This window comes from Hemiscyllium ocellatum, chromosome 20 (assembly GCF_020745735.1).
Source record: "Hemiscyllium ocellatum isolate sHemOce1 chromosome 20, sHemOce1.pat.X.cur, whole genome shotgun sequence".
Lineage (NCBI taxonomy): Eukaryota > Metazoa > Chordata > Chondrichthyes > Orectolobiformes > Hemiscylliidae > Hemiscyllium > Hemiscyllium ocellatum.
In genome coordinates, this window is record NC_083420.1 from 23,843,029 (window position 1) to 23,869,459 (window position 26,431).

The 26,431-nt window shown below is 44.8% G+C and overlaps 1 protein-coding gene across 5 annotated transcripts in view; it reads right to left on the minus strand.

Annotated features, from left to right (window-relative positions):
* Positions 1 to 26,431, minus strand: part of vwa3a (von Willebrand factor A domain containing 3A) — a 43,248-nt gene that overhangs the window by 9,256 nt on the left and 7,561 nt on the right. For 4 of the 5 annotated variants that reach the window (XM_060840603.1, XM_060840604.1, XM_060840607.1 and 1 more), the window contains 18 exons: positions 22,843 to 22,951; positions 22,168 to 22,233; positions 19,614 to 19,745; positions 19,391 to 19,529; positions 18,183 to 18,286; positions 17,495 to 17,575; positions 16,478 to 16,572; positions 16,272 to 16,391; positions 15,586 to 15,660; positions 14,379 to 14,517; positions 10,577 to 10,772; positions 9,067 to 9,137; positions 8,353 to 8,511; positions 6,544 to 6,634; positions 5,073 to 5,183; positions 4,477 to 4,574; positions 2,649 to 2,801; positions 678 to 786 (listed from right to left, as the gene is read on the minus strand). In XM_060840603.1, the coding sequence (XP_060696586.1) occupies positions 678 to 786; positions 2,649 to 2,801; positions 4,477 to 4,574; positions 5,073 to 5,183; positions 6,544 to 6,634; positions 8,353 to 8,511; positions 9,067 to 9,137; positions 10,577 to 10,772; positions 14,379 to 14,517; positions 15,586 to 15,660; positions 16,272 to 16,391; positions 16,478 to 16,572; positions 17,495 to 17,575; positions 18,183 to 18,286; positions 19,391 to 19,529; positions 19,614 to 19,745; positions 22,168 to 22,233; positions 22,843 to 22,951 (2,048 nt within the window). Of the gene's footprint in view, positions 1 to 668; positions 787 to 2,648; positions 2,802 to 4,476; positions 4,575 to 5,072; positions 5,184 to 6,543; positions 6,635 to 8,352; positions 8,512 to 9,066; positions 9,138 to 10,576; positions 10,773 to 14,378; positions 14,518 to 15,585; positions 15,661 to 16,271; positions 16,392 to 16,477; positions 16,573 to 17,494; positions 17,576 to 18,182; positions 18,287 to 19,390; positions 19,530 to 19,613; positions 19,746 to 22,167; positions 22,234 to 22,842; positions 22,952 to 26,431 lie in introns of all 5 variants that reach the window. The other variant, XM_060840606.1, reaches the window with a different exon arrangement.

Below are 26,431 nucleotides of genomic sequence, written 5' to 3' on the forward strand. Positions count from 1 at the left end.
TCTCCTTCAGTGCAAGGAAAAATATTTTGGTGAACTGGGTGGCTGAGGGCCCCCCTGGACTTTCAAATTGGCTCAGATTGATTATGGAATGTATTCCCCCTGACTTCCTTATAAATATGGTGCACCGAAAGACCGAAGTATTTCATAAAATATGGCAGCCCTTCTTGAATTATATAAATACAGATATTTCAGCTATCCTAACAAGGGCTTTTATTTAATTGAGATTGCGAACCTGGCTGGTCCGGGGCCCCTTGGGAGAGGAATCCCACATGAATACGGGTTTTATTCTATTTGATGTTAACACATTCCGAGCATGAATCTCACTATCCAATTTCTGTGTTATCTTTGGTGTACATTATCTTTAATGTAAGAGACTTAATTATACATTCCGGTTAGTTGTAGGTTAGATTAGTAGTTAGTTGAGTTTTGTTTTCTTTTCTCGGTATTTTTCTTTTGTTAAATTTTGGTTATTATTTATTTAAGATTTAATTGTATATCAATGTTTGTACTTGAGAGTTTTGTTATTTTTGTAAACTTGTAAAAATGTTAAATTTCCAATAAAAATATTAATAACAAAAATTAGAAAGATGCAAGTTGTTGTTGCTTTCATGTGACCGTATCCTTACAGTTTCGGAGTGTGAGGGGGTAAAGGACTGAATTTAACTTACAGTCCCCACCTGATAGCAGCCACTGTAATCGCTGCAGATATCGACTTAGAGTCCGCTCGATTTGTTCAATGTATTCTTCCAGCTCATGAAGCTGTAAGTGTAGATGTTTCATCACACCCTAGAACAGAAACCATGATACCAGTGACTCAACCATCAAACATTAAATCTTAATCAATCTGTGTTCCTGATCACAATGAAGCATTTCAAAGTTTCTTTACATCCAGTCATTTCTTGTGTCAGGCATGTCTTCTTGTGAAGACAACCCATAATCAGCAATGAGAGAAATGCACCAGCTGAGGGACACATGCTAGCCAAGAAGAACAAGACAACCTCCTGCTCTTTTTTTCAGTGGTCAAGGGGCCAAGCTGGTCAGACGGAATTAATGTACAATTAGACAGGATCTGATGTTAACTTACAATTAGACAGGATCTGATGTTAATGTACAATTAGATAGGATCTGATGTTAATGTACAATTAGACAGGATCTGATGTTAACGTACAATTAGACAGGATCTGATGTTAATGAACAATTAGACAGGATCTGATGTTAATTTACAATTACATAGGATCTGATGTTAATTTACAATTAGGGTCTGATGTTAATGTACAATTAGACAGGATCTGATGTAAATTTACAATTAGACAGGATCTAATGTTAATTTAAAATTAGACAGGATCTGATTAGCATGAGAGCTAAATGGCCTCCTTTTCTTTCTATATTTCAAACTTCTTCTGTTATAACTTCCCTGTTACGACAAATACAATCAGTTTAGACAGTATTTCAGTATATCTTCAATATAAAGATATACATGAATAAAAATATAGTTGCAGGTCCACCCTTCCATTGTAATGTGGCATCTTTACCATCAGTGTTATGGTAGGAGGGTGTTCACAGTTAACATCTCACACAAAGTGCGGGGCAATGCTGCACTCCGGTCGCGCTGCACTAAAATGTTCGCCCAAAGTTTCTGGGATTTTACCCACAACATTCTCATTCAGAACTGAGCCAAACATCACTGACATAAGTTGGAGAATTTAAAAGAACATAGAAACTCCTTCAGGAATTTCCAATTACTTTTAACATTTGGAACTTGTAATCTTGGGAAATGTTGACAAATTATTCTTTTTCCATTTAGTTTAGTTTTCCTGTATAAAATCAAGACACTTACCCTCAGGTAAGACTAGGGCACTTTCTCTTGTGTAAGACCAGGATACTTAGTAAGACCAGGGCATTCTCTCTAGTGGTAGACCAGGATGCTCTCCCTAGTGTAAGACCTCACTAGTGGTATCAACTACCCTTTAGTCCCCTGTTCAAAAGGGCATATGACATGTTGACTGCAAGTGCTGATTGGAAATTCTGTCATTGACATAACACCTTCTACATCCTCAGGATGTTAAAAGTACTTTATAGTCAATCAAATATCATCACTGTTGTAAAATAGAAAATATAAGACCATAACATGTAGGAGCAGAAGTAGTCCATACAGACCATTCGATGACATCATGGCTGAGCAGATAACCTCACCTATGGCCAACTTCCAAAGGGAAACATCCAATAAAGAAATGTGAAAATGACACAATATTCACCCTTGGGTGTTGGTTGAAAGATAAATGTTGTTCCCAGGATATGGTATGAAATGCTTGGAAAAATGCAGTGAAATTATTCATGTCCAGCTGAGAGGGAAGTTGCTGTGTTGATATAAGAAGGCAGCCCCAGTATTGCGCTCTCAGTATTGGACTGGGAGCACCAGCCAGGATCGAGTGCTCAAGTGGAACTTGAACATAACCTCCTTACTCAAATGTAAAGGTGCTAGCCACTGAGTCACAGTTGACAATGAACTACTATGATTGCTGCTGTGATATTCCTCCAGGTCATAGACTGAACTGCACATGACAACAGAAAATAAGATAGCAATGATTTGTATTATGACAATTGACTGAAAGAAGACAGACTGATTCAGCCTTTTGGCTGGAACATACATTGATTTCCACACTGGGGAAGGTTGCACAATACTTTGCGGAGACTCTTTTGCGTATGCTCCTCACAAGTTGCTTCGTGTGCACGCAGTCCAGGCCCGAGACGAGTTTGTGCAGATCCAATCCCAGCTTCTTAATACTGAACTTCTGCAACCACTTTAAATAAATAGAGCAATAAGTCTATGAGAACGATGTTTCGGAGAGAATTATTGCTCAAAACTCCCCTTCCCTACTTCCTTCTCCTGAAACTACAAAACACTAGAGCCACTGTCAGGATTTTTAAAAATCATTAGTGGTCAGGACATGTGTCAGCGAAAGGAACAAAGGTGTCAAAACATGTGAGGCTGTCAAAATAAAATCAGATACCACAGAGAAAGTGCTTGTTTATGAAGAAGGACATCCTTTAATCAGTGAATGACCTTCCCTCATATATTTCTAACTTCTAACCAGGATACTGTTCCAAGGCCAGTGGCAATCCTTCCAATGAAGAGCCAAATTTTGGGAATCAGAGGGTTAGTTGGCTGTTTGAGAACCTCAATATCTGTTCTCATCCCATCTCCTTAAAAGGGGGGGGGGGGGGGGGGGGGGGGGGGGGGGAGGGGAGATGTCTGAGCAGCAAGACAATGCACAGCAATCAGGATGAAGAAAATTTAGATTTGATCAAATAATTAAATTCAACCTGTCCAGGTCAAGCCTGAAAATCTGACATCATGTTATGGTGACTGAGCACTCGGACAGGGTTGGACATGGAAGCGCCTGGACTGGAGAGTGGGGCTTTTCTCTGGCTGCTGCCAGGGGATGGGGGTGGTGATCTTGGATAGACTTAGTCTGTAGCTCTGTTGTAAAATGGGCTTTGTGAGTTTGCTGATTGCATTTATGAATAGCAGCTTGAGAATCGGAATTCAACTTAAAATCGAAACCTGGAATTAAAAGGGCTAGTCTCAGAGAGAGAACAAAAATCAGCAGGTTGGTACAGAAATCCAATGGGCTCATTGCTGGGCGGCATGGTGGCACAGTCGTTAGCACTCAGTCAATTCCCGACTCAGGCGACTGACTGTGTGGAGTTTGCACGTTCTCCCCGTGTCTGCGTGGGTTTGCTCCGGGTGCTCCGATTTCCTCCCACAGTCCAAAGATATGCAGGTTAGGTGAATTGGCCAAGATAAATTGCCCGTAGTGTTAGGTAAAGGGGTAAATGTAGGGGTATGGGTGGGTTGCGCTTCGGCGGGTCGGTGTGGACTTGTTGGGCCGAAGGGCCTGTTTCCACACTGTTAGTAATCTAATCTAATTGAGGTTAATTGAGGAAGGAGAGCTGCCACCCTGACATGGTCTGGTCCTGTACATAATTCCAGTTCTACACCATCACATAACAACTCTTTGAAGTGACTGAGCATTCAACAACATTAAAAACGAAAAACAGAAGTTGTTGGAAAAACTCAGCGAGTATCTGGCAGCAGCTGTGCGAGAAATCAGAGTTAACGTTTCAAGTCCAGTGACCCTTTTTCCAAACCCTGGTGCTGAACAGGTTCTGAGGAAGGTTCACTGGTCTCAAAACGTTAACTCTGATTTCTCTCCACAGATGCTGCTGAAATTTTGGAGCAATTTCTGTTTTTGTTTCTAATTTCCAGCCTCCGGTAATTCTTTCAGTTTCTTGTTTAGTCCTCAATAACGTTAACGCTGGAGAAGAAGGCCCTTTGTGTGATAAAGGAAAAGCTTGCTAGTGACGCAAACATCCTAAAAATTAATCTCTTAAAAAAAATCTGTGATAAAAAAGCTGCACATCTGAGAAACTCCGCATGCAAAATCCCAGCTCTGTGGGACAAATACACCATACCGCTGAAGTTGAACAAATCTCCTCTTCTTTTGGCAAATATACAAAGGGAATGGTCTTCCTCATATTCTTCATCTTCGGATATTTCTGATAGACTGCGCCTTCCAACAGTAATAGAAACAACTCTCAGTACCCACAGCCTAGTGTAAAAACTAAAGAGTTATCATCAGCATTCATCAGTCACAAAATACTAAATACGTAGCACCTTCAAGATGCAGATTTATGGAGCATTTTAAAGCAGAATTGTGCAGGACTATGGGGAATGAAAGAGGGTGGAGTGAGACTAATTGCATAGCTCTTTCAAAGAAACAGTGCAGACACAATGAGCTGAATGGTCTCTCTTTGTGCTGTGACTCTTTATTGAATCTCTACACTATGTCAGGCATTAGGCAGCAGCACACACAGCTTCTCTGCCCTTGGGAGACTAACCCACTTGAAATCTAACTCTGAGACAGCCATCACATCAGCAATCTGAAGTGGGGCTTGAGTTTTTTTGATCCAAAGGCGACATTGAGCCACTGAGACACGATTATTCTGGGGGCTGGAATCAGGTCTGTTCTGTACCACACAGGCTTGACAATGCACAATGGTGAACTCACCGACCTTAGTCCTGTCCTCTGTGTAAAACATCAACTTTGAAACCTTTGCTGTTTTGTGCGGCTTAGTGCGACTTTCCACAGAGGGGTGAATCCACTTCTTATTGGGACGAGCTGGAATAAACATTTTACAAATATTATTAATGCATGCTCGTTTTCCCTTCTCAATCTGAGAAGGTCTTGAATAAATTCAGAGGAGATGGTTGTCTAGTTGTACCACCATTGGATGAGTAATCCAGAGGCCTAGGCACCACAGTAGCTTAGTTAATTTCAATTAGTAAAATCTGGAATATAAAGTTGGAGAGCACGACAATTATCACTGATTATAGTAAAAACCCATTCAGAGAAGGAAATCTGCCTTCCATACTATGTGTGTGATTCTAACTAACATCTGAATGGTCGGGTAAACCAAGTGCAATTAGGGATGGGCAAAAAGTGCTGACTTCACCAGCAACATCTTCAACTCAAGAATGATTACAGGTAAAATGGATGACAAAGGTTATCTGCAAATGAAAAACAGATTCAGGCAGAAACAAAATGTCCCCAGCATCAGTGACAGAAAGATCAGGAGCTCAAGGAACGAGGAAATAAATCAAGGAACATGTCTGTTCAAGGAGAAGGAGAGGGAGTGGGGGGGGGGGGGAGGTCAGAGAGCAAGAGAGGGTGTGGGGGTCAGGGAGCAGGACAGGGTGTGGGGGTCAGGGAGCAGGACAGGTGTGGAGGTCAGGGTGCAGGAGAGGGTGTGAGGGTCAGGGTGCAGGAGAGGGTGTGGGGATCAGGGAGCAGGAGAGGGTGTGGGGGTCAGGGTGCAGGAGAGGGTGTGGGGGTCAGGGAGCAGAAGAGGGTGTAGAGGTCAGGGTGCAGGAGAGGGTGCGGGGGTCAGGGAGCAGGAGAGGGTGTGGGGGTCAGGGAGCTGGAGAGGGTGTGGGGGTCAGGGAGCTGGAGAGGGTGTTGGGGTCATGGAGCAGGAGAGGGTGTTGAGGTTAGCGAGCAGGAGAGGGCATGGGGGTCAGAGAGCTGGAGAGGGTGTGGGGGTCAGGGAACAGGAAAGCGTGTGGGAGTCAGGGAGCAGGAAAGGGTGTGGGGGTCAGGGAGCAGGAAAGGGTGTTGAGGTCAGGGAGCAGGAAAGGGTGTTGAGGTCAGGGAGCAGGTGATGGCACAGCAGGCACTTTGTGGACAAGGGATCAGTGAGACAGGGAACAGGAGGAGAGGCAGGGGTTTCTGATGAGAGGAACAAGGGTGTGAGGACATGGGGCTTTGAAAACAATGGGGATAATTTCACTCTAACCCACTGGCTGAATGAGTGCAATTTAAGCCTTTTCGGCTTTTGTAGACTGTGAGATTCTCTTTACCTAACATGCCCTGGTGTAATGACAGGACGTGGGCCCTATATGTACTAAAATTCACCAACAGGTTTTCTCCTCACCCACAGCTTTGAATCATTACACAGCAGGCGACTTGTCCATTCACATACCTGGAGGGAGGGCAACTTTCGCACTGTGTGGACCCCAGGTCAGGGCTCTGACAGCTGAGCTGCTTTCTTCACCACTTCCCCCTGTGGCTTGCTGATGGAATCACAGAAATCACAGGTTAACTCTCATCTTTCTCTCCTCAGTGGTTCATATTTTAATTGTTGAGATTTGTGCAGACACCAAGCAGATGGATGGAACTGTTTCACCAACTCTGAGGGGTTACTGGTCCAGTTAGAGGTACAGAGAGATGACCTCTTTGAGAATTACCTACATTGTGCTGCAGGGATTTGAAGTATGTTGCAGCATTTCTCTCAAGTGTTGCTTACTCTCCCACATACTGAGTGACCCAGCAACCCCAACAAACCAGCTCACTCTGTCATATCACCTGGTATCACCTGGTTGCATTGTTTGGTTCAAAAGAAATATAAAATGGATCTGAATTCTGCATAACCTGTTTTGAATAATATTTGTTCACAAGTTAGACACAAAATAAAACTCGCTCCACTCTGTACTGTCAATATACTCAGGACAGGAATGACGTGGGTTAGATACAGAATAAAGTGCTCTCTACTCTAATCTATCAAAGTTTGTGTGAAGATTTGTAGCTTGGGTGCTCGTTGTTGTGGTTCTGTTTGCCGAGCTGGGAATTTGTGTTGCAGACGTTTCGTCCCCTGTCTAGGTGACATCCTCAGTGCTTGGGAGCCTCCTGTGAAGCGCTGCTGTGATGTTTCCTCCGGCATTTATAGTGATTTGTATCTGCCGCTTCCGGTTGTCAGTTCCAGCTGTCCGCTGCAGTGACCGTTGAAGGAATGAGGACATGCCACAACCCAAAGGTCTAGCCACACTACCATACATCAAAAACATTTCCGAACTGACAGCCAGACTCCTGCAACCAACAGGACTCATAACAGCACACAAACCAACAACCACTCTCAGACAACAACTCACCAGGACGAAGGACCCGATACCCAGCATGAGCAAAACCAACGTAGTATACAAAATCCCATGCAAGGACTGCACAAAACACTACATAGGACAAACAGGAAGACAGCTAACGATCCGCATCCATGAACATCAACTTGCCACAAAACGACACGACCAGCTATCATTAGTAGCCACACACGCAGATGACAAGCAACATGAATTCAACTGGGACAACACTACTATTATAGGACAAGCCAAACAGAGAATAGCCAGGGAATTCCTAGGGGCATGGCACTCATCCACAGATTCAATCAATAAGCACATCGACCTGGATCCAATATACCGGCCACTGCAGCGGACAGCTGGCACTGACAACCAGAAGCGGCAGATACAAACCACTATAAATGCCAGAGGAAACATCACAGAAGCGCTTCACAGGAGGCTCCCAAACACTGAGGATGTCACCTAGACAGGGGACGAAATGTCTGCAACACAAATTCCCAGCTCGGCGAACAGAATCTAATCCATCAAACACGCAAGGTAGTACGTAACCCTGTGCTGTACCTGAGTAAAGTTCCTCTACTCCACATCATCAAAGACACACAGGGCAGATACAGGGTCAGGTAGTGTAAAGCTATTTCTACTCTGCATCAAAGACATTGAGGACAGATATAGGGTCAGATACAGTGTAAAGCTCCTCCTATACTCTACCATCAAAGACACACGGGACAGATACTTCTTTCCCTGTCAGGTGATGTTATGGTTTCTGAGGTGATCCAGTGGTTAGCCCAGTTATGCTGGATGGAGTGGTGTGAATGGACACACAGCCCTTCTTACACTTCCTTTGTGAAATTCCGAGTCAGGTGTTATTTACGGAATGTCCTTACCTTTCGGGCCAGGCTCAGTGCCTTGGGTTTTGGAGTGAGCAGATTTTGAGGGCAGCGGTTCTCCCTTTTCACCAACATTTTTAAACCGTCCCCAGCACCTGGCAGTGTTCCAGACTGCTTCATGGAGCGTTTCCTTAAAGATTCGACCAGCACGGCACACTGTACAAGGAGGCAAGTCATCCTTCAAACTCATTATACCAGTGTCACCTGACAGAGACTACAGTATGGGGATAACAACAACTCGCGTTTACATAGTGCCTTTAACATGATAAATGCCCCAAGGTGCTTCCTTGGAGGACAATCAAACAACACCTTGGTACTGAGCTACGCAAGGAGATATTTACATCAGAAGGAAGCAGAGTCTTAAACAAACTGAGAGATGGAGAGGTTTAGGGAGCTTGGGGTCCAGGCAACTAAAACTATAGCCACCCATGAGCACCACTCATAGGGTAAAGTAAAGAAGGGACATGGAAGAGACCAGGACAGGAGGACTGCCGAAAGTTTGAAGGATTGCAGGCATGGAGGAGAATACACAGATGGAAATGTACGTACGGCCATGATGGCATCATTTTAATCAAATCTACTAATTTAAACAGAAAATCATACAATCCAATATAGGGAGATGTTTCTCCCCCATGTGAATGTTAACTGAGCAGGTATCAGGAATTTTAATCTAATATCAATGATTTAAATGGTTCACATTATTAAACACACCTTCTGTGAGTAGTTGGCAGCTTTCTCAATTTCAGCCAGTATAAGGTGAATGTCATCACTCTCTATAATACCTTAAACAAAATCCAGAAAATTAGACAATTTTCACACTAATAGGAAAACATTCAGCCACTTAATGCAGTTGTCTCCCATCCTCTCCTGAAGGCACCGATTCTCGCTGGGGCTTGGAGATAGTGAGGACTGCAGATGCTGGAAAATCAAGAGTCGATGAAGTGTGCAGCTGGACTCTGTATTCTTGGGGCTCAATGTAGAGAGCAGGCTTTGAGTGCCAGTCTGAACATTGATCACCAGCTATCTATTTAATTCCACTGGGAATCATCACAGCTAAGTCTGAGCCCATTCTCATCTAATGTCAATAATCCATATCCTTACCTAGCAGCATTATCAAAACCAGAAACCCTGCCCTATTTCCCACCTACCTCACTCTTTCTCATAAAGAGGCCGTTAACCAATGGCCCCTGCATCCACAGCTCCAGCTGAGGATTAAATGGCTCACGATAGATTGGGATTCAAAGCTAAGATCTGCTGGTGCCCCACAGCAAAGGTTCCACCCAATTTTCTATCAACACCAGTAGTACACCCACTATGTGTGACCTTACACATTAAACTGCATCTTCCACCTGTCTGCACATCTCACTACTTACCATCAGGGGGAGCAGTCTCAGCATGCTTGAAATAGGCCACTGGGACAATGATGAATCTCGGGCTAGATCACCAGCCTATTAGGAAATAGTCTTTCAGTGACTGCGCAAAAGTCTGTGCACTCAATTACACTACATTTGTGGTTTCTGCAGTGGAACAAAACAGTCTGTATTTCCTGTGGCAAAACAGAAAATGCTAGAGAAACTCAGCAGGTCTGGCAACATCTGTGAGAAGAAAGCAGAGTTAACCTTTTGGATCCAGTGGCTTTTCTGTCGCTAGACCCAAACTCCACTTTTTTCTCTCCACAGATGCTGCCAGACCTGCTGAGTTTCTCCTGCACTTTCTATTTTTGGTTCTGATTTCCAGCATCTGCAGCTCTTTTGTTGTATATCCTGGATTGTTTTGTCACTGTGAATGATAACAGGGTCATAGTGGAGTAATTGATTGTCATGTGGAGTACATTTTCGGATTAATAATCCATAGAATGAGTTTGAATCCTGCTGTTACAATTTGGGAATTTGAATTCAATTAGGAATACAAACCTAGGATTAGTGAAAGTAGCCGTAAATCCATCAGATTGCCAGAAAAATGCAACTATTTCATTTTGGTTTTAGGGATGGAAATCTGCCATTAACCATAAATTCCTAACTGCCCTTTGAAGTGGCAAAATGCAGATAAAAATGGGGCAATAGATCCGGTCAGTGATGCTCAGAGCCCAGGAATGAATGAGGAAATGGTCTGGTGTTGAATGGCCCAAGTTTAAAGCTCTGTCTCACTTGAGAAGCTGGGCTGAGTTACAGACAGCGGACTGTGAGCTCCATACTGGCTGAAAATAGAGTTTCTCACTGACCTGTTTCCTGAAACCAGTGAAACCTTCCCCGACCTGAACGAGCCAGCTCCTGCAGTGCACACGCGGTCTCTCCTGGAGAGGCATAACGTGCAGGGACTGTCCCACTCAGTCCATCGTCACTGATACTGAATAGGCAGACGTGAAGGTGCAGGTCATGACCTTCACAGATTTCAGCAACATAAGAACAGATCCTGTCCTGAGGCACAACATGGGGAAATACCAGCTTTAGAATGAGGTACTCACACCCAAACAGCAAGAAACACACTGCCTAGAGGTAACAGTACAGTCACAGCACTGACTGCGGTGACATGCAGCAGTCTAACATACATTCACTCCATAAACTAATCACAATAAGGCTACTTTACAACAGTAACCAAACCTCAAAACATCCATCCCTTCAAAGTGAAGCACTTGGAGGAATCTTGGAAGCGAACCATAAAATTGCAACACAAAAGTAAACTTGAAGTAAAAAAGATTCAGATATCTGTATATTAGCTAGACAAGCAGGAAGCTGGAAGAACACACCAAGCTAGGCAGCATCAGGAGGTGGAGAAACCAGTGATTCAGGTATAACCCTTCTTCAGGCCTGGGGGTGGGTGTAAGGGGGTCTGCAGATAAGGGGGGGTGGCAGGAACAGGGTGGTGAAGTGGGGATAGGTGATGACAGGTCGATGGTACAACCTGTTTGGTTGATAGGAGGAATGAATCCGGTAGGTGGCTGTAAGGAAGGGTCGATGAGAGGAATGGAAGGGAGGGGGAGGGGCTGGGAAAAGAGTCAGGGAATGGGAATAGAGGTTATTTGAAATTGGGGAACTCAATGTTGAGTCCTCCGGGCTGTAGGCTGCTTCGGCGGAAGATGAGGTGCTGTTCCTCCAATTTGTGGTGGCAATGGAGGAGGCCAAGGATGGTCATGTCTGTATGTTAGCAGTACAGAAGATTATACATTCAACATCATTAAATTCAGCTTCAACCTATAAGAACCAGCACAACACTGATTTATTGTGAGCAATCATGGCAGGCAAGCTAATTTTAAAAAAGGTCACAGGTCAAAATATCAAAAGATAAGCAAAAAGTACCCATTTCATGTTGGTTCCAGTGTTATTCAGTAGAAATCACTGGTTCCAGGTATTGCTGTGACAACACCATTCTAATCACAGGTATTAATTTCTACACACACACACACACACACACACACACACACACACACACACACACACACACACACACACACACTATTTTATCAACAAGCACAGACAGATTGATTCACGTGGGTACAGAGTGTGAACTTTAGGATTGAGATTAAATTGGTGGTGTTGGTTGTTCAAGCATTAACAACTAATCAGGAATGCAAACTACCACAAACTGGATTCCCAATGAGCTCATGTATGTGGATCTCTGCTCTAATAGGGTCCATATAACGCTGGGATCCCTACAGGCAGCTCCATGCTACTGCCGACTATCCTAGATTGGAGTGTCAGGAGGTTCACCTGCCTGTAAAATGACAAGACAACAGTTGGAGATTGTCTATTTGTATTGGATACTTGGAGGAAACCTAGAAATCAGGACCTTGAAGGATTATGGAGACTGGTAGCCAATTGGAACTTTGAGGGCTGAGATCGGGAGATTTTTGTTGGACAAGAGTAACAAGGGATATAGGGCAGAGACAGGAAAGTGGAGGCGAGAACCACCAGCCATGATCTAACTGAATATCAGGAGGGGCTGAATGGCCTCCTCCTGTTCCAATGCTCTATCAAAGTTGGATTTGAAGGAATTCCCAGTGTATTGTTCCATGCACATTCCCCGTTCAAAGTCATTAACTTAATCACAACAAGCAAATGAAGGATTTTTTTAAAGGGGGCCTTTCTCAAACACCAGATGCCATAAAGTATTTTACAGTCAACAAGGTGGTTTTTGAAGCATGGTAGGTAATTTATACACAGTGAACTCCCAAAAGACAGAAATGAGAAAATGACCAGATCATTTGAGGGGAAGTTTAAAATTGGGGAATGTATCACAAGGAGAAAGCCTTCCTGAAAGAATTACATTTCATAGCTGCTTCTACTGAGTTCAGTTGTCGGTGTTTGAAATTGGGGTCAACCAGAACAGGTCCAACTTAAACTGGGAGGAGCTGCTGATCATTGGACTTTATATTTAAGAGCTGAGTTTAGCAGATGCTCTGGCTCAGTATTAGCACTTTTCTCTGTGATTCAGCAGAGTAGGGGTTCAAAACTAGTTTCTCTAATCCTAGGGTCTCCTGTGGCCTTGTGGTTATGTCCCTACCTCTGGCCGCAAAAGACCCAAGTACAATCCTAGGCTGTTTTGGAGTTGTGTTACAGCACACTGATTAAGAATATCTCAAGGGCAATTTACAATGTAGCTTGGAGCTGGGCTTGGCAGGCAATGGGCTGTGGAGGGGATCATACCTGCCAACTTTCTGCCCCTCTTCTAAGATTACGTGCATGCCTGGGAGGCCTTAGATTGTGTCCATCAATGCTTTTGATGTCTCTAGCGAGAGGGAGGCACCACAGGGATACAGTGCTTTATTTTACCTTGTAACTCTTTTTTGATTTAGTCCCTTCCCTCTCTCCCTACCCATCCGTCAGTTGTAAAGTTTCACATTGCCCATACCGGGCTTCGCTTGTAAACCTCTGGTTAGCTGCATGGGTAATCACTGGTGGTAGTTATGATTTGGAGATGCTAGTGTTGGACTGGGGTGTACAAAGTTAAAAATCACACAACATCAGGTTATAGTCCAACAGGTTTAATTGGAAGCACTAGCTTTTGGAGCTCCGCTCCTTTATCAGGTGGTTGTGGACCTGATGAAGGAGCGTCGCTCCGAAAGCTAGTGCTTCCAATTAAACCTGTTGGACTATAACTTGATGTTGTGTGATTTTTAACTTTGTACAGTGGTGGTAGTTAATTGTTAAGAACAAAAAAAAAGTCACAGTGATTTGGTGGTGGGAAAGTTGCGTATGATATCATATTAAAAAGAGCTGAATTCATGAATTTGTCAATAATTGTTTTACTTATTTGGTGGTGGGTTTCCACAGCTAAAGTTTTTTTAAAATTTGGCGGTGGTCTCTGTATATAAAAAACATTGTGTTCTTGAGGGAGCTCTAAGGCGTGGTAACTGTGCTTGGGTAGAATTCCACATGAGCACTGAGTTCCAGATCCTCCCTGAGGAGCCCGTGCCCTAGCCTGAGCTTCCTCATGAAAATCCCCAGTGTCCTGCCAAGTGGAAAGAGATTTCTTGTCTGGTCTGAGATTGCACACTTATTGCATCTTTACGTTCATCCAGCTCTCATGGTTACACCCATGCCAGTATGGAGAGGGAGTGTGCAGTGTCTACAGTTAGCCCTGTGTGTTTACAGTGACATGGGCAGCATGGAGGCTGGGGTGCATTATCTCCCCCAGAAACACCATTTCGATTCCGCCCCTGTCTCTGATTCGCCCCATTTTGATTTTTTTGTGATTGCTACATAGTTTCTGTTGGGAAACGTTTGTAATTTCTGAACTGGGTTTTTAACTTTAAATCACAAAGTGTGGTTCTTGTTATTGGGTGATTTGTTAACTTGCTAATTGAGTTTATTTCCAAAACCAAAAGAGTTGAGTTTTTCTCCCAGGGCGAGTGGGCTTTTGGACAGAGAAAGGATCCAGAGGGAAAAGATGGAAACTGGTGTTTGTGGTAAATTATAGATTTACGGTGTAGCCTTTGTAAATCTTTGGAAGAGTTTTGCTGCTTGGTTTAAAACATGGACATTAGTGTAAAACACTGTTGCTTCAAATTCAGTGCTCCTTCCTACCATCTCCTGGTCAGGTATTCCACTGGTAAGAAGGTATATGCCACAAGGATCCCCTTGTTCATGCAGATTATTTTCTGTTGCTGCTTTTAATGCACCCATGAAATTCCGACTGCCACTGCACTCCAGAGTCAGGACCCACCTAAATGTGAGGCATAGAGAGACAGAGACCATCACAATGAACAGAAATCCACATCCATCAAACACCAACAAGGTTCTGATGAGTGTCAGTGAGTGATAAAAGGAAGAGAGATTCAATATAGAAAATATCTCTGCAATTATCTCATTCCATTTGTGACAAATACACATTTCTGAGTGTCTTACCGTTAATTAAAGTGAGGTCACTATTATAATTCAGGAAATGCTAGTCAATAAGCACAGAATCATCGAATCCCTACAGTGTGGGAGTAGGCTATTTGGCCCATCGAGTCCACACTGACCCTCCAAACCAGCTCACCTAGACCCATTAGCATTTTCCATTGCTAATCCACCGAGCCTGGATTCTGGATTAGTGGTGCTGGAAGAGCACAGCAGTTCAGGCAGCATCTGAGGAATCCACCTAGCCCGCCCATCCCTAGAAACTGTGGGCAATTTAGCATGGCCAATCCACCTAACTTACACATCTCTGGGAGGAAACTACAGCACCTAAAGGAAACCCAGGCAGACAGGGGGAGAACGCACAAATCCACACAGAGACCCAAGGGGGGATGGTTGTAGTACATAGCAAGTAATAACTGGATTCTGTTTCTTTCGTAATGTTAGTCAGGACACCAGGGAGGAACTGTGCTGTTTTGTGAACAAGTTCCAATGGACCTATACATCATCCCGAGAGAGCTGATGGGATTTTGAGGTAAAATCTTCCATCTGAAAGAAGGCACCTCGACACTGTTGCATTCTCTCGTATTCAGGCTGACTTTTCTGCTCAAGCGCTGGAATGGGATTAAAGCCAGAACCGCGCAACTCACAACCAGAGGGAGAGTGAGCCAACAGTGAGGTCAACTGAACAACGGCTAATACAAGGGAGCTGCACCAAAGTCAGACAGTAGGAAGGCCTTGCGGGGTTTCACACAAAAACGTTGAGGAGAGGTTCAGGAAATCAATTCTGGGAGGTGAAGCCAAGGCACTTGAAGGCATGGCCAATAGGAGAGGCCAAAACAACAGAAATGGACCTGAAAGAATCAGTCAGGAAAATTAAATTGCAGGAACTCACCTCCACACTGCCTGCAGATTATTTGGTGTAACTGGCACCATCTGGGGCTGATATTGCTGAACCTCAGAACCAAACCTACAAACAGGGGAATATAGTGAAGGATTCATCATTAAACTCCCAAACAACCAGGAAAAATGAGCAGCAATCCCAATACCACACTAAACTAACCCTCAGCCAGTCACACCACAGCTAAACAACAGCATTAGGATATCAAGTAAGGAAGAGAGCAGAGAGAGAGAGAGAGAGAGAGAGGTGGTGGGGGAGGGAGATGTTTGAGAAGAGAAAGATGGGAGAAGAGAGGGAGACAGGGAGAAAGGGGGGAGAAGAGGGGGAAGGGGAGAAGAGAGGGAGAAGAGAGGGAGGGGGAGAAGGGGAGAAGAGAGGGAGAGGGGGGAGAAGCAAGCAAGAAGGAAGAGGAGACACAGAGAAGGAAGAAATGGGAGAAGGAAGGGGGAGGAAAGGCAAATGGGGCAGGTGGAGAGGACAGGAAGAGAGTGGGACAGAGGGAGTGGGTGAGGACAGAGAGAGTGCAGGATGGAGAGAGAGAGAGACAGATTTGAATTTGCCTGGCACTTTCCATGACCCCAGGATGTGCCAAAGTGTTGGGAAAATATAATCAGCTCCCACGGCACAGGGAGCTGATCGCAGAGCTCAGCCTTTCCATAAGTGTCTTCCCCAGAACTCACACAAACAGGTTGAAGCTTTCCTTATTTGTCATCTGTTGTTCGAACAGGAGGCGCAGGGAGTGCTGGATGTGGATAATGTGCAGAGAGTTATAGATTGAGATGTCCACCAATATTATCACCCTGAACAAAAACAAATCCAGTCAGGAACCACAGTAACTCAACCTCAGGTGATGTGTACAATGCTGGAGCAGAGTGGAATGACTGACCTCTTTTCACAAATATTACCCCATATCTTCCTGCTACCCGTGGACAGCCAGTCAGCTCTCCGCTCAAAATGGCTCATCGCTCGACCCAACTGCTTCTGAGACAGAAGAAAACAGAGATTTTGTTAGAGAAAGGGTTTGTGTGTGTGTGTGGATGGGTGGGGAGGACTGTGTGTATGTATGAGTGAGAACGAGAGAGAGTGAGAGAAAGAGTGTGAGAGAGAGTGAGTGTGTGTCAGACAAAGAGAGAGAGTACGTGTGAGAGTGAGAGTGTGAAAGAGTGTGTGTGAGACAGAATATGTGTGTGTGAGACAGAATGTGTTTGTGTGAGAGAGAGTGAGAGAGTGTGTGTGTGTGAGTATGTGTGTGTCAGACAGATTTCGCTGCACTTTGGATGCTGTCTGAACTGCTCTTCCAGCACCACTAATCCAGAGAGAGTGTGTGTCAGACAAAGAGAGAGCGTGTGAGAGTGAGAGTGTGAGAGTATAAGTGTGTGTGAGACAGAATGTGTGTGTGCATGAGAGAGAGAGTGTGTGAGAGAGAGAGTGTGTGAGAGAGAGTGTGTGTGTCAGACAGAGAGAGAGAGAGAGAGCGCGTGTGAGAGTGAGAGAGTGTGAAAGAGTGTGTGTGAAACAGAATGTGTGTGTGAGAGAGAGAGAGAGAGTGGGTGTGAGAGTGAGAGTGAGAGAGTGTGAAAGAGTGTGTGTGAGACAGAATGTGTGTGAGAGAGAGAGTGTCAGACAGAGAAAGAGAGAGAGAGAGAGTGTGTGTGTGTGTGTGTGTGTGTGTGTGTGTATGTGAGCACATGAAAGAGGGGGGTAGAACTATCTGTGAGAGAAGGCAGAGAGAAACAGAAAGTGGAATGATGAGGCATCCTGAGAGCACGATTGACAGAACATGGGAAATGCAGAGGACACGTGGATGAGGATAAGGAGAAAAAAGGTGGCAGAGAAAGAGAGGGAGAGGGTGTGGGGGTGGGGTGGAGACAGATTGAGGAATGTATTGGTTGGGGATTGTTACCTGGTACTCGTACAACAGAGGGGGGTCTACATGGACATTCTTCACTGTCCCATCATGCCATTCCAGCTGCATCATCGCTCGCTGTGTGGAAAATACATTCATTAATCTCTCCATTAGTCAGAGGCCAGTACACTGGATGCCCATTGGTTAGCCATTGGATAGCCACTGGATAGTTACAAGTCACATTTCACTTGATGTTGCTTCAGCACGGGATCCAGCTCCAACCTTGCTGTGTGGTCTGTGAGTGTTAGCAGCAGTTTGTCCACAGCCAAGTGGTTTGGACCCCACACTCCGTCTTGGAGAGATTAGGCTGAGATTGGGACCAGCAGCTAAGTGGAGTTAGTAGTTAATTTCAGAAAGCAACATTCAGATCTCAACCTGAACACAAAGCCTGGTGACCTGGAGAAGGAGAAAGACATAAACTGTGGAGTGGAAGACATGGGGCAGCCTCCCAGAATTCCAAATCACCCAGCAACACCAAGGTTAGTTTTTGAGAAAGCTGATGTGTTTGGAGGAAGAGTCAATCGTGTTAGTCGGAAGGTTCCTCAGGGAGTGATTTCAAGTCAGAGAGATGAGGTCAGGTTTAAACACGGTAAGCACAGGAAGGAGGAAGAGTTTGGAAGGCCTGAGAACTGCAGCAACAATCGAGGGAAATTCATGAACAAACACGAGAGAGGCTGATATTTACCCCATGTAGTGTCGAGGACACTGTCTTGTGAAGAATTGGCACAAATTCCTCCAGAGGTGAGAATGCATTCGGTGCCAACACTTGGTACAGACTGAGCTTCTTAGCTGGAAAATGTAAAGACGACATCTCAGACCGGATCCAACCCACAAGGGCAGCACAGCCCAGGGAAATTGGACAGCAGTGCTGGCAGGGTGGGCATCGGGGAGCAATCCAGGGGAGGGGAGATTCAGGGAGCAGGCAGGGGGGAAGGGGGGAGGGGGGAGGGGAATGTCAGGAAGCAGCTCCCAGGGCAGGAATTGGGGAGCAGATCCTGGGGAAATCAGGGAGCAGGACTGAAAGTGTTTGTTATCTTCATATCTTCACACTCTTCCCTGTGTGAAGGAATGAAAGAATTTACAGGCTCCTCCCATGGCCACAACCACCTTTGACCCAGTTAGTAACAGAGGACAGTCCTGTATAACAGGAGGGCCAACGTACAACCACAATCTATACAAGGAGCAGAACACCAACTGGATGTGAGCCCAGAATTCAGAAGCCCACCCAGGATCACCTGCGGATCTGACCCCTCCCTGTCCTGGGACAACTGGGAACAGAATTCAGATGTTGCACTTTCTGACCCGGTCAGGAGTGGCCTCACTGAACCCCTGGTATCTAGAGCTGGCACAGATTTGAGGAGTTAAATTTCCTGACCTGCCCTGTTAGGATTTGAACCAATCATGCCCAGTTTGTGGCTCCCTTTGCCATTACAAGGTGGGTCTCATGGAGAAGGAGCATCAGTGAAGGGACTGAATGGTCTATGGAATGGAATTATTCACCCAGCCACAGGGGCCTCACCGGGAAATACAAACGCCATCGCCCCAGAAGCAAACCCCAGTCACATTGAGAACCATTGTGGGCGGCACGGTGGCACAGTGGTTAGCACTGCTGCCTCACAGCACCAGAGACCCGGGTTCAATTCCCGCCTCAGGTGACTGACTGTGTGGAGTTTGCATGTTCTCCCCGTGTCTGCGTGGGTTTCCTCCGGGTGCTCCAGTTGCCTCCCACAGTCCAAAGATGTGCGAGTCAGGTGAATTGGCCATGCTAAATTGTCCTAGTGTTAGATAAGGGGTAAATGTAGGGGTATGGGTGGGTGGCGGGTCGGTGTGGACTTGTTGGGCCGAAAGGCCTGTTTCCACACTGTAAGTAATCTAATCTAATCTAATGTTTACCTTTCAAGCCATGTTGCTTCAGCCAATCAGCAGAGGTCTTGGGCAGGAAGCTGGAAGTCTCGAGGCAGAGAGGTCCATCGTGATTGGGCGGCTGGAGTAGGAATCGAGCAGGCGGTATCTTGGCAACCTCAGTTGTAATCTAGGCCCAGGAGGACAAAAGCATGAAACATCTCTAAAACATCATCCAAAACCAGTGAAAGCTACAGGTCCCAGCCAAACCCACCTGCTCCCCAGCCTCATTGAGAGAGTGTCCCAGCAGCCCCTGGCGTATTTCCTGAATCTTCTCCAATACATTGCTGGCTTGCTGCAGTTCCTTCATCAAGACCTCGAGATCACTGCTCCAGCAGCCCTGGGTCTGTGGGACAGGAAGACAGTCAACAATTTGCCCATCAACAGCAGCGACCCCACACTCACTCAATACAATACACACAGCTGAATGCAACAACACCAACTTGGAACAAACACACGAAATGGTTTCTGAAGAACTCAGATCAGACTTGAAACATTAATTTTGATTCTTTTTCCACAGGAGCTGCCAGACCTGCTGAGTTTCCCCAGTATTTTTGGTGTTTGTTTCACATTTCCAGCATGTGCAATTTTGCTTTTAACACCACCTTTAACATAGTAAAACATGCCAGAGCACTGCTACAAGCATTACCAAATATAATCTGACCCTCAGGTAGCTGAAGATGCATTTTTGAAGGTCTAATACGGGAGATAAGTATACTGTAGATGGCAGACCCTTAGAAGCATTAACGTACAGATGGATCTATGCATACAGGTCCAGGGGTTCCCTGAAAAGGCAACATAAGTGGATAAGGTGGTCAAGAAGGCATATAGAACGCTTGCCTTCATTGGTCAGGGCATGGAGTATAAAAAAAATTAGCAAGTCATGTTGCATCTATAGCGCACTTTAATTAGGTCTCATTTGGGATATCATGCACTGTTTTGGTCGCCGCATATGAGAAGGATGTGGAGATTTTGGAGAGTGCACAGAAATTGTTTACCAGACCATTGTCTGGTTTGGAGGTTTTAGATATGAGGAGAAATTGGACAAGCCCAGTTCGTTTTCACTTGAACTTTTGAGGCACAACCTGGTAGAGGTTTATAAAACTATGAGAGGCAAGAATAAAATGGATAGTTACAGTCTTTTTGCCAGGATAGAAATATTAATTACTAGGGGACATAGATTTAAGGTAAAAGGAGGGAAAGTTTAAAGGCAATGAGGGTGGTAATTGCCTGGAATGTGCTGTCAGTGGAGGTGACAGAAGCAGATACAACTTTTAAGAGGTGTCTTGAATAGGCCAGAAATAGCGGGATATTGTCTGCATAGAGACAAAATGTTTTTAGTTTAGAAAGGCATTGTGTGGCAACTCAGACTTGGAGGGCCAAAGAGCCTGCTCCTGTGCTGATCTAAACGAGACATTAGGTGCAGATGAACAAAAGCTTGATAAAGAGGTTAAATTTTAAGGAGCATCTGAGAGGAGAGAGAGTTAGGGAGGTTTAATCGGGGAATTCCTGAACTGAACATCAAGGCAGCTGAAGGCATGGCCATCAATGTTGGAGACATTATATTTGGGGATGCACAGAAGACTAAAGTTTGAGGAGTTCAAAGAGTTGGACGGTTTTACAGCTGGTGGAGGTGAAGTTCAAAGTCTTGTCTCAGCAATAAGTCAGAGGTTGTTCGATCATCCTAAATCAAATCTTTGATTTGAAAATGCTCCTTGGCCCTCCTTATTTCTGGACTTTCTTCCAGCTCTTGTACCATCCCAACCACTAACTTTCTATTCCTTTGATTCTTGTGTCTTGTATATCGCTCCCATCCCTTTGCTCCACCACTGACTGCTATGTGCTCGGCTGGCCAGACTTCAGGGGTTCCCAAATTCCTTCCTTACTCTTCACCCTCTTTACGATCATCAAATCATTCACCAAGCTTTCAGTCACACCCGCCCCATACCCTTCTTTCATTATCACTTTTTGTTTACACTGTGGGACACCTCTCAATGTTGAAGATGCTAAATAATAACATATCATAGCTTAGTGGTTACTTTCAGGATGCTGGTGAAATATGCTCCAATATTTAAACCATAAAATCCTACAGGTTAGCAAGAGGCCATTCAGCCCATCATGACTGAGATTCAAAGAACTATCCAATTAGCCTTTCACCTCTTATTTTTTAAACTCCAAAAGATACTAGCCCAACCTGCCCAAACGATAAGCCCCTCAGCTCAGGAAACTATTGAGTAAACTTGCTCTGAACTCTCTTTAGTGCAATGATTTCCTTTTTAAAAACAGAGACCAAAACTGTACATAGCCTTCCAGATGTGGTCTCAGTGAAGCCCCGCATAACTGCATCAAAACATCCTCACTTTTACACTCCATTCCTCTTGCAATATACACCAACCTTCCATTTGCTTTCCTAATCACTTGCTGTACCTGTCACAGTAACGTTTTGTATTTCATGCAGCAGGATATCCAGATCCTTCTTTGTTATGAATTCAGTAATTAAGTAAATGCTGCTTTTCTATTCTCCTTTCCCATATTGTACTCCACCCACCAAGTTTTTGCTCACTCATTTAACTTATTGATATCCCTATGTAGCCTCCTTGTGTCCTCTTCATGACTTACTTTTCTGTAGGTCTTAGGGTCATCTGTAAATTGAGCTACCATATGTTTGCTTCTCCAATCTCTCTACATTAGGAAAAGGGTCAATTGAGACAGTGAGAAAAACAAGAAGAGAATAAAGAGACGCAGCTCGGGTTGTGAAGAGTAATTACCTGACAGCTGGTAGAGTACAAATGGTAACGTCCTCCTGAGACTTTCACCAGGGACCTCAGTGTCATCTGGATTTATTAAAAGTGCAACATGTCAGAGATAAATAACATGAATCAGACACAGGGCTGAATCATATCAGAGAACGGTGTTCTTTCATGGCAATAGATCCTAATCTACATTTCATTATTTCAATACCCATATGCTACATCTACATTCACAAAACCAAAAAGTTCAATTGATGTTTACTGAATTTAATTTTGGACTACACTTGAACTTTTAATGAATGAATCATCGAACTCTGTCTGATCTCTCTGCTCACTCTTCATTGTCTTTCATTTAGTTATTTACACCAAGCACTTGCTATACCTCCGAAAGTACATGGCATGTTTTCAAGAACCTGACATATTTGTTGTACAAAATAGCCAAGCACAAACAAAAATTCAGCGGCAATCTGAGATCAACCTGTGAATCGTAGAGATTGGTTGAGACTTCCCAAATTTCATTCTGGGAATGTGATTGAAGATATTTGCAATACTTCGAGAGAGAAACCAAGGCAATAATAACCAAAGTGATGTCATGCAATGGAAGCCTTATAATGATTCACTGTATCATGGCAGATAATTGAGTCTCCATAGTCAAGAGTCTCACAGTGCAGCACTTTCTGATTGGCTACTTACATGAGTCATGTGGTGGCTACAGTCATAAGCGACAGTCTGGAAAGGCAAATGTCTTCCCAGCATACACTGCTGCATATAGTCAGCCAAAATATCTGCTGTCTGATCAGGACTAAAAGGAATAGAAAGACATTACATTTATATATGGACTTTTGTAATAGTGAATGCCTTAAAAGCACTTTACAGCCAACAATGCACATTTGGAGTGTAGTCACTATTATAATGTAGATAACATGGCAACTTGATTGCACACATCAAGTTCCCATAAACAGGACAGCAATAAAGAGCAGATGGTCGGATTTAGGTGATGTAAACATTGGTCGGGACAGCAGGAAGAACTTCCCTGATCTTCTATAAAATAGTGGCCCAGATCTATCGCTGTCAGCTCAGATAGAACAGGGAGCCATAGTTTAACACAGAATTTCACAAATGCAGCAACTCTCTCTGTACTGCACTGAGATGTCAGCCTAGATTTTGGGTTCAAGTGTTTCAGAATGGGTCTGGAACCCACAACCTTCTTGGTCATGGCTCAATCTGAGTTGCTGCAATTACAGACAAGAGTTTTCATAAACCATCTCTAGGTGCTGCTTATGGACCTCATTCAGCTGCTCTTTATCAGTAAAGAAAAACACACAACACTTTTGGAAAAAGTTTAATGAGACACTAATATTTTCTTTATACAATGTATTGTACTTGAATGAGTAGCTGCTTCTACTTTTGTTTTTATCACGATAATACCAGATCCCAGGGGATACATGTTGAAATGTCACTTATTCTTGGTCAGGCAACACTCTGTGCAGCTTCTTGGTTCCAGTTCAAGATTAATAGAAAGTATAGACCAGTTTCTGTACCAATCAAAAACTGGAAACAATTTGACTGTAGCTACAGGTAAATAGGTTTAGACCATTGCTACATTCCACTACTAACTGAAACTGTAACACCTTATAAGCTTCCAGGCACAGGGTACCTTGGCACAGATGCTTTAAGTGTTTTTTACAGAATTGAAAGAGTAAAAGAAAATAGTGTAGCATAGGAATACAGGGCTTTAAAAAGTACTCAAATTACTCAAGTCCAGAATAAGAAGAAAAAGTATCTTTAAAAGTACTCAGATTGTAGTCCTTTTCACTGAGTCTGTGCCCGCCAGGCTTCAGAATATGAGGCCTTGTTGCTTCCGGCTCGGGACTTGCCTCTGGGACTCACCTCTGGGACTCACCTCTGGGACATGTGTCCCAGGCTGACCTGGCTCTGGCCTGATTCCTACTCTGAGCTCCAGCCTGCCTCCGTCTCCAGGCTCCGGCCTGCCTCCCGTACCAGGTTCCGGCCTGCCTCTTGATCCAGGCTCTGACCTGCTTGCTGCTCCGGGCTCCGGCCTGCCTCCTGCTCCGGGCTCCGGCCTGCCTCCTGCTCCGGGCTCCGGCCCGCCTCCTGCTCCGGGCTCCGGCCCGCCTCCTGCTCCGGGCTCCGGCCCGCCTCCTGCTCCGGGCTCCGGCCCGCCTCCTGCTCCGGGCTCCGGCCCGCCTCCTGCTCCGGGCTCCGGCCCGCCTCCTGCTCCAGGCTCCAGCCTGCCTCCTGCTCCAGGCTCCAGCCTGCCTCCTGCTCCAGGCTCCAGCCTGCCTCCTGCTCCAGGCTCCGGCCTACCTCCTGCTCCAGGCTCCGGCCTGCTTTCTGCTCCATGCTCCGGCCTGGTTCCTGCTCCAGGCTCCGGCCTGCCTCTGTCTCCACGCTCCGGCCTCTGGCCTGCCTCCTTCTCCGGGCTCTGGCCTGCCTCCTGCTCCACGCTCCGGCCTCCGGCCTGCCTCCTGCTCTGCGACACATCTTCCAGGCCAGCCTGACTTGACCTGCTCTTGCTCTGGGCTGCAGCCTGCGACTCGTCTCCCACGCTGGCATGGTCTCTGACTCTTTTTCTGCACTTGGACTTGCCACTGTTCTCCATTACCTCTGGGCAGAATAAGTTTAAGAAGTTGAAAGTTGGGGAAGGGGGAAGAAAAACTGCAGAAATGAGGGAAAAAAAGAAAGAAAAAGGAAAAGGAACTAGCGAAACAGGGAAGGTCCAGTTGGATCATCCTATTGTGCCACCATCTTGCGATCAGGGAGACAGGTTATTGGCAAAGGTGGAAAAATTGGAAAGGCAATTCAGGGTCTTTGCTTTCTGTTTCTGACGATAAGATGGAATCAGCTCACCATGTCCTCGATGCTCAGATATCTCTCTCTCTTGATGTTTCCACCAGTTTCATAAGAAATACAAAGTACTGAGTTTCCTTTGAAAATGTTACAGATTTATCAATTCAAATGTCACAGCTGACATTAACTGCTGGAAGAAAGGTAGCCTGTTTTCTTCAGGTTTAAACTGAGTCTTGGATTGCAGTAAACACACAGCTGCTGGCCTGGGAGAACCTCTTGCCTTCTCTCTCCCTGTAACTCTCAGCTCCAAGCTGTTCAGCAGCCAAGTACCAATCACACAGTTATCGAGAAGCAAAAGGTCTCTGTCACTGATAACTGTCACTAGTCCGCAGACCAATCAACTTGTTGCCAATAGGAGCTGTATCAGTTCACAGCCCCATCTCTAGATCATGTGCAATCTGAACTTCACTTACTTCTCGATCAAACAGTTAGTCACAATGCCTGCTATGGCTATTAGGTTACTAATGAAACACTGTTTTCTTTTATTCATCCATGGGATGAAGGTGTCACTAGCTAGGCCAGCACTTATTGCCCATCCCTAATTGCCCAGACAGCAGTTAAGAGTCAAGAGATAAGGATGGAAGATTTCCTCCCCCAAAGCATATTAGAGACCTGGATGGGATTTTCATAACTACTCATCATAAGAATCTTAATTCCAGATATTATTGATTTAAATTCCACCATGGTAGGATTTGAACCTAATTTCCAGAATAGTATCTGGGTCTCTGAATTAATTGTCTAGCGATAATACCACTAGGCCATCACCTTACTCCTCTAAAAACTGTTTTTCTTTCTCATTTCATCCCCAGATTTTAGAAACACAAAAGTAAAAAGCACATCGATATCCTTTAGGGAAGGAAGTTTCAAATTCTTATACAGCCTTCATGTGAATTCAGACCACAATAATGTAACCGACTCTTAACTGTCCTCTGAAACATTCAGCTCAACGGAACTAAACACTGGCCTTGTCAGCTGCTCCCACATTGCATGAAAGAATATCAGATAAAAGCGCATAAAAGTATTCAATAAGATCACAGTTGATCTTTCATTTCAACTCTACTTCTCCATTTGATCCCCAAATGCCTTAATTCTCATAATACCCCAAAAGTGAATCTCCCTTGAATGTGTTCAATAACTGAACATACAAGGGCCACAGGATTCCAAAGATTCAAAACTGAAAGTGAAGAAATTCCTCCTCATCTCAGTTTGAAATGGACGGTCCCTTATTCTGAAACTGTAAACCTGAGTTCTAGACTCTGTGATCAGAGAAAACAACCTGTCATCACCCACCCTGTCAGACCCTCTCAGAATCTTATATGTTTCATTGTCATTACCATTCATTCTTCTAAACCACAGGGAAATCAGGTCCAATCCACTCAGTCTCTTCTCATAGATCATGAGGCCCGTGTGT